Here is an 8,184-nt window from a genome sequence, read left to right as displayed (position 1 = left end):
GTGGTGTGTATGTGTGTGGTGGTGTGTGTGGTGTGTATGTGTGTGGTAGGGGTGTGTGTGTGGTGTGTGTGTGGTGTGTGTGCTGTGTGTGTGGCGGTATGTGTGTGCTGGTGTGTGTGGGGTGTGTATGTGTGTCGTGGTATGTGGGTGATATGTGTGTGGTAGGTGTGTGTGTGGTGGTATGTGTGTGATGGTGTGTGTGTGTGATGGTGTGTATGAGTGTGGTGGTGTGTATGGCGAACAGCCGAATCCCCCTTTGCTAACTTTAGCTGCCATGGTACTGCGGTAGGGAGAGGGGTTTCCATCGGAATCTCCAGCTGTCCTCATTTCCCCATCTCGCTCTAATTAGCAACATGCTGGCTGGGAGGGGGCCTGAGCTCACATTCTGTTCTCTGCCCTCATATTTTTAACTCTGTTTTGCAAAGAGAACACTGGGTCACTCCAGGCCTGCGGGTGGGGGTGGGGAATGGGTGTGGGGTCCACCTTCCCTTTTTATTTTCCGGCTTCCAAGGTTCTTGAGCCCAGGAAGAATCAGTGTGTGTGTGAAGGGGTGTGAACTACTTGACCTTTGTCTCCCTGACCTTGTGGTGTCTGAGGAGGCCGAGCTCTTTGCAGGCAGACAGCACTTTCCTGATTGGCATATGTGTTGTGTGTCAGAACAGTCAGTAGGGGTAGGGCTGGGATGGGCGGGGAGAGGCCTGTCTAGGAATGTTCCCATTTTATTTTGGTCTCCTCCCCACCCCTCACTATCCAGCTTTGTCAGTCCCCTGCAGCTTCCCTCGCACCCCTCCAAGGGGGATTTCTGCCCATCCTTAAACAAGGCGGGACACTGTTTCCAGGCCTTGGCTTGCAGTCAGGGGAGTGCACAGAGGATTCTCTTCTGTGCCTCTCCGAGTCCCTGATGCTGAGGCTTACTGGAGGGATGGGGGAGAAAGGCTGGCCTGAGACCAGCTTGCTTACCTGGGCTGCTGTCTACCTCCTGGAGTTCCATTTGCCCTCCCCTCATGCCCATTGCCCTCTCCTGCCTGCAGGCTCTTCGGCTTTGTGGCCCGGAAGCAGGGCAGCACCACGGACAACGCCTGCCACCTCTTTGCTGAACTTGACCCCAACCAGCCGGCCTCTGCCATCGTCAACTTCGTCTCCAAGGTCATGCTGAACGCCGGCCAAAAGAGATGAACCCTGCCTCTTGCCCAGGGCCAGTGCCTTGGGGAAGGGGCGCGTGGGGAGGGGACCCGTGAATCCTGACCACTCTTGAACCCAGAAGGAGGACTTTGGGCCAATTTCGGAGGAGAGAAGAAAGTGCAACGTGGGGAGAGGGAAGTGAATTGCAGAGGGGAGGGGGAAGAGAGAGAGAGAAAGAGGGAAAGCAAAAGATGGAGGAGAAGAACTTGGATTCCCCTGGGTAGATGGAAACTGCAAAAACCCAAAGCCTCCAAAACTAACCAGGTCCGCCTAACACCCCCTCCCTACCCCGAGAAGATGGATGTCCTCAAAAGAGAAGGAACAAACCTCCTTGGGAATCCACAATTTTGGCGGGGGGGTGGATGGAAAAGCTCTGTCTCCTTAACTCAACTGCTTTGCAAGGGGAAATCAAGCTGGGAGAATCTTTTTCTGGCCACCTGTAGGGTAGGTTGTCAAACCAAACAGCCACCGTGGGACATCAAGTGGCAGAACTTGTTCGCTTGAAAGTATCTCAGACCCAAGGCACCTCAGGTCTCTTTGCTGTGCCTTCACTATATTGTTGTGTGAGTGTGTGTCTGCACCCACATCCTCACACATTGATCTAGTTCAGCCTTTATCCACTCGAATTATAAACTGCTTGGCTTGTCCTTGTCCCATGTGTTTGTAGACACACATGCATATTGTCCAAAGATTAGGGTTGGCGGTGGCAGGGCAGCAGGGGAGGGACAAACAACCAGGCTGTGGGTGGCAGAGGCTCTCTCCTGGTGCCTGCACCTGCACTCTAGTGGCCCTGGGTGCCGCCAGACCCTTCTCCTCTGCAAAGACCCCAGCAGGAGTGGGAGGGTCTGCAATGGCATCACCCTGTCCCGCCTTGGCCAGAAGGCTGGAGCTTTGGTTTGAGGAGGTAGAAATATGTGTGTCCATACGAAGAGATCTGTCAGAACAGGCAGCTGTTGAGCTTGGGGTGTCTTCCCCAAGGCCTGTGGCTCAGCAGCAAGGAAGGTAATGTGCTCCTGCTGGGGCCCTGGACTCTGCCTTAGCTCCCACCTCTCAGCCCTGTTCTTGGGTTTCATGCCCCAGGACCAGCCTTATCTCAGACCTGCTTACCTGCATGATGCCTTTTCAGGGGCTGGGGATTGAGCCTTCCTGCTCTGCCCAGCCCTGTTCTATTCTGCAGGGTCCCTGTGTTGGAATTCACCCTGGGGAACCTGCTTCCTGCTCAATGAGGCTCAGGGGAGAAACCTGGAGTCCTTATCCTCCCCTCTGTAAGTGTTTTAGGGTCTGGCTTTTGCAGGCACCCTCTGACCTCAGCAGAGCTCCTGGGGCTGCTACCTGTACACCGTATCGCCTACCTACAATGCCAAACCTCACTGTCACCCTTTCTGCCTTGGTTTCCCCAGCTGAGCCACACTGCCCATGCAGCAGAGGGCAGAAGGCTTGCACTTGGGCCAAAGGGCCTAAGGTCCACTGGACAGTTGGGAAGACACCTGACCACCATTTAAGGACTCTAAGCCAGGATGGAAAATTCACCAGGACTCCATTCTTAAGCCTATGGGGGTCCCCTAGAGAGAGGCATTGTACTGATATATAAATATTATATAATATATACATGAGACATACTGACAGAATCTGTAAGCTAATAAAATGTAAGAAAAGGTTAAAAAAAGAATAGGGAAATTGACAAGAAGTATTTATTGTTTTTCCATATTGCTTTATTGCCTTCCCTGGGTATAAACCAATTCCTATCCCTTTTTACATATGTAAGTAAAGCCTGAAATGTAGGGGGCCTTTGTTCTTGGAGCAGCCAGGGTCTCCTTGCCCTGGCCTTGGCCTTCCCTAGACTGTGTGGGGCTCAGTGTTGGGAGGGGTTGCATATGTTCCACCCTTTGGCCCCATTACTTTTCAGCAAGCCAGGGGCCCAGCAGTCAGCCCCCAGGATGTGTGGGGAGCTGTCCCTGCCTCTGCAGGCCTGAGCAAGTGTGTGAGCATGCGGGGACATGGGTGTGTGTGGCACACATAGGGGTGTGTGTGCCTTTTGTATTTTTTCTCCTCCAAGGAGCTGTGTCAGTGTGGACTTTCTATTTCAGGGAGTTGGAAAGGAGGGTGTCTGCAGAAGGTGGAGAGCAGGGGCAGAGGCTCCACCGGCCACCCCCTGCTTCCCAGAGTGAAGCCTTGTGCCTGGTGATCGAAGTCCCTCCAAAGTGCTCTTCCTTCTGAGATATTCAAGCCAAATATCTGGGTTTCCCCCTCTCCTCATTCCCTAGCAAACCCCAGTTATCTCCCAAGATAGGAGATATTTCCCATCCCCTTCCTTTGTAAATATCTCATCTCCCACTGGACAGCCCAGGAGCCCCTTCCTGGCATGGATGTTCTGTCCACACTTGAGGCTGGGCGGTGTATCAGACCCTTCAAGCAGCCTGGCTGGTGCCCGGGACTGAGTCTGGGGTCAGCTTTCATAGTCGCTTTCCTCTTCCTCACCACCCACCGCAGCCCACCTTGCATGCATGACCAGCCCCTCCATTCCAGCCTGAGCTGTGTGTGCCCCTGCGGGAGGACCCGTTGATGCCAGAAAGCTGGTAACTCCCTCCCAGCATCCCTGCGGAAGGAGTCAGTTTCTGAGAGTGTGGCCTTTCAAGGTGAATGATGAGGAAGGGTTTCCCAGTCCCCACAGTGGCCCCACCTCTGGGCCCCGCACCAGAGCCTTCCTGTGTCACAGGGAGCTGTGCAGCCATGCACACACCTACGCACACACACCACTTCACGCACACACCACTCCGCACTGCAGTATATTCTTGCCAAAGATTTCCTTTAAAAGAAAGCACTTTTACTAATTATTATTTTGTAAATGTTTATCCTCTTCTGTCTTCTCCCTCCCTCAATCTATTTTACTGTTGTTTATTGTTGAATCTGTGTGTCAGCCAGGAGAGCGCTGTCTGGCCTTGAACATGGGCTGGGATGGGAAAGGATCTGGGAGAAGATGGGCAAGAAAGAGCCGGGGAGTCATGGCCATCGCAGCGACGCAGACCCCAGCAGGCTCAGTCCCGTGCTGCCGCCAGCTGTCCAGCTGGGTGTCTGGAGGGAAGAGGGTCATGTCCTTTCAGCTGGGGGAGGGGCCCAGTGAGCTCCATGTGGCTCTTTCCCAAGGGGAGCAAGAGGGAAGGATTGGGCGAGAAAACAATGGAGAGGGGACCAGAGAAGGAAGACAGGGAGGAAGTGAGCGGTTTGATCAGCCTGCTAGCATGGTGTTCTGGCTCTCTTATTTAGCCAGGCACTTGAGGGACAGATACATCCCATTCTAAGTTTGGGAAAGGCCTTTGAGCCACCTCATCTGAGCCTCTCCTCCAGTAGCTCTGAAAGCTGTGGACACCAATGGCCAGGATTCCTTCTCCCCTGGCTTTTGAGGCCCCCTGGGTCTTCCGAGACTGACCAGGAGAGGGATGGAGGGGCCAGTGGTTGTGTGAGAGCAGGAGGGGCAGTCCTCCTGGACAAGCGTGATGCCCCTATAAAGGGCTCTCAGGAGGTTGGCGAGTAGGGGATTCTGCCTTGTTCTGATGAGCCTGCGCAGGGGCTCCAGGGGAACATGCTGTCCAGGGAACACAGAAGGGTGGTGAGTGTGATCAAATCTAGTCTCACTCCCACTTTTCAGTTTCACTCCCACTTTTGTCCATCACTCCTGCCTCCTGGATCTTCTCCCACTTTTTTTTTTTTTTTCCAGTTTTAGGACCTGGGAAGATCATGTGAGTCAAGGGAGACACCCAATTCTACCCCCACACTCGGGGTCCTCCAAGAGGTTAGGGGGCGGAGTCCCAGAGCAGCCCTTTACCCCAGGTCCAGGCCCTGGAATCCTGAGACTTGCGTTTCCTTGGCCAGTGGTAACACAGGACGTGTGTGTGCATGTGCAAGTGTGGATGTATGTATGTGCGTGTGTTTTGCTCATCTCTTTAGGGAACTTGGGGGTAGGGGTTGGAGGTGCTGGGCAATGGAACTTCAAGTTCAATGTTGCCCAGCAGTGAGGGGAATCGGGAGGTGAGGCCTGTAGGGCAACCAGTTGGTGGAGTCTCAGCGATGGCCCAGGTGAGGAGTGGGCCACCCAGAGGGGCAGGGTGGGGGCGTCGTCCCTCTTGGCCCTTCTGTCCTCAAATGTCCAAAATGTTGGAGGACCTCTGTTCATATCCCACGCCTGGGCTCTTGCCAGCAGTGGAGTTACTGTAGAGGGATGTCCCAAGCTTGTTTTCCAGTCAGTGTTAAGCCGTTTGCAACTCTCCTGTGTCTGTGTTTGGTTTGTGCGTGTGTGTGAGAGCACATCAGTGTGTGCAGGCTGCGTTTCCCCATTTCTCTCCTCCCTTCAGACCCGTCATTCAGAACAAATGTAAGAAATCCCTTCCCACCACCCTCCCTGCCTCCCAGGCCCTCTGCGAGAGAAACAAGATCACCCAGCATCCTCCCCCACCCCAGCTGTGTATTTATATAGATGGAAATATACTTTATATTTTGTATCATCGTGCCTATAGCCGCTGCCACCGTGTATAAATCCTGGTGTATGCTCCTTATCCTGGACATGAATGTATTGTACACTGACGCGTCCCCACTCCTGTACAGCTGCTTTGTTTCTTTGCGATGCATTGTATGGCTTTATAAATGATAAAGTTAAAGAAAGCTCTGTGCCGTTATCTATCTGTGTTGTTTGGACAGGGGTCTGCCACGTCTCTGGTGGGCAAAAAGGGGCCTCTCCAGAGATCCAGGTGGGCTTCAGCAATGCCTCTGGTGGACAGCTCAAACCCTCCCAGCGGCTTCCCCACCATCCGCATTGTGGTTCTGGTTCCATGCGTTTATTCATTCAGACTCTTTCAGCTGGAAGAGAAACTCAGCTCAAACTTGTTTAAGAAAAAAATAAGTTTCTTGGCTCAAGTGACTGAGAAGTCCGGGCCTAGCTGCATTTAAGAGCTCAAATGGTAGAATCAGGAATTCGTCCCCATCACTTGGGTCTGAGTTGGCTTAACTTTCAGGCAAGCTGTATCTGAGTGGCAGTGCCCCCAGATGCTCTGGGCTTCCATCCCACCAGCTCGATAGCCCTAGGAGAAGAGGGCTGTTTTCTCCCAATGTTCTCAGCAAGAAACTGGGACACGCGCTCATTGGCTGTGATCTGGATCTTGCCTGGCTCATATGATTAACTCGAAACCAATCACTCTATCCGGATCTGGGTCACACAACTGCCTCTGGAGCCTCCTGAAACTACGGGGACTGAGAATGGGGAAGTGATTGATCCCGGAAGGGGTGAGGTCTGTCAGAGAGAAGGGGGAACACGGGTTGTCAGGCAACATCTCTCAGGGCTGGTGCCCATCAAGTGGCAAATGTGTGGTTCACTCGTGTACCAGGCCCAGGGTTCCTGGGTGAATTCTTTGGAATTCAGAAAGTTTGGGAGTGGGACCTATTGAGGCACGCCTAGCACAGCACAGGAGTCTCTGGGAGATCCAAAATACTCAATGACATGGCGCAAGCTCTCCCCTGAGCTCACCGTGTGGCTGGAGGGGGGCTTGGACCAGCTTATTTGAGCAGGTTTGTGCTGAGCCCTCAGTGACCCTCACGGTCCTCCTGTGGGCGGCCTTCTCAAGGTTTTGGGTCTTGGGATTACTTTACATTCTTAAAATTATTCAGGACCCCAAAAGGCTTTTGTTTAGAATGATTATATCTTTTGATCTTTTACCATAGTATAAATTTTGATCTTTTACCATAGTATAAATTAAAACTGAGAACACTAAAAGTACTTAATTCACTTCCATAGCAATAAATTCTTCACATGTTAATATAGATAGCATTTTTGTGAAAAAAAAAATTTTCTAAAACAAAAAGCACTGGGTGAGAAGGGTGACTTTGCTTTGCATTATTATTATTATTATTTTTGAGACAGAGTCTTGCTCTGTTGCCCAGGCTGGAGTGTAGTGGCACAATCATAGCTCGCGCTCGCTATGACTGAGGAACCTCCTAGGTTTAAGTGATCCTCCCACCTCAGCCCCCAAGGAGCTGGGACCACAGGTGTGTGCCACCATACCTGGCTAATTTTTTAATATTTTTTTTTGTATAAAAGAGGTTTCACTATGCTGCTCAGGCTGGTCTCGAACTCCTGGGCTCAAACAATCCTCTCTCCTTGGCCTCCCAAAGTGCTGGGATAACAGGCATGAGCCACCATGTGCTTTGCATTTTGTAAAGGCCTATTCGTGTCGGGCTTACCAGGAGACAGCCAGATTCTTATATCAGTTTCTGCATACAATCTGTTGCAATATCACCCATCATGGGCCTCTGGAAAACACTGTATACTTGTGGGAAAATGAGCAAAAAAGTCAAATAATGGCTTAATAGCATTATGAAAATGGTTTTGACCTCAGCACTCCTGAAAGGGTCTCAGGGACCCCTGGGGTCCCTGGATCATACTTTGAAACCTGTTGCTATGAGGGATACAAGACACAGGAAACTCAGACCCTGTCCAAGGTGGAGACTGAACATATCTTGCACCCTGCTATCTGTTAGATATCGTCATGCCGAGTCATCCCAACAAAACCGTGAAGTAGGCACTGTTATACACAGAGACATATAAGGAAACCGATGCACTGAGAGGTCACACAGTTTCTAGCTGGAAGAGCTGGTACTCGGCATCACCACTGGTGAAGGCTGGCATTCAGCCAACACCTGCTAAGTGCCAGAGCCTGTGCTAAGCACTTGGGTATCATTTCTCACGCACATGCACCTGAGAGGTAAGGGTTATCCTTGTCCTCATTTCACAGATGAAGAAACTGCAGTTCAAAGAGGTGAAGACACTTGCTCAAAATCACAGAGCTGGGGTAAGTGGCCCAGCCAGGCTACGAACCCAGGTGAGCTGACTTCTCAGCCAGGCTCTTCCTAGCTCTTGCCTCTTTCTCCGCTCTCAGGGCTGGCTTCTGAGGGGAGAGACACACTCTGATGAGCCATGGACAAGCGGGAAACCAAACTGATGTCACTGGTCAGATA

The 8,184-nt window shown here is 51.9% G+C and overlaps 1 protein-coding gene across 2 annotated transcripts in view; it reads left to right on the top strand.

Annotated features, from left to right (window-relative positions):
• The window catches only part of TNS1 (tensin 1), a 203,906-nt gene extending 198,064 nt beyond the window's left edge, over window positions 1–5,842 (top strand). For both annotated transcript variants that reach the window (XM_011964571.1, XM_011964572.1), the window contains one exon: window positions 1,032–5,842. In XM_011964571.1, the coding sequence (XP_011819961.1) occupies window positions 1,032–1,176 (145 nt within the window). In that variant the 3' untranslated portion in view covers window positions 1,177–5,842. The remainder of the gene's footprint in view (window positions 1–1,031) is intronic.
• Window positions 5,843–8,184: the final 2,342 nt, after the last annotated feature.

This window comes from Mandrillus leucophaeus, unplaced genomic scaffold (genome assembly GCF_000951045.1).
Source record: "Mandrillus leucophaeus isolate KB7577 unplaced genomic scaffold, Mleu.le_1.0 Scaffold70, whole genome shotgun sequence".
Classification (NCBI taxonomy): domain Eukaryota; kingdom Metazoa; phylum Chordata; class Mammalia; order Primates; family Cercopithecidae; genus Mandrillus; species Mandrillus leucophaeus.
This window is presented reverse-complemented; position numbering and strand designations above follow the sequence as displayed.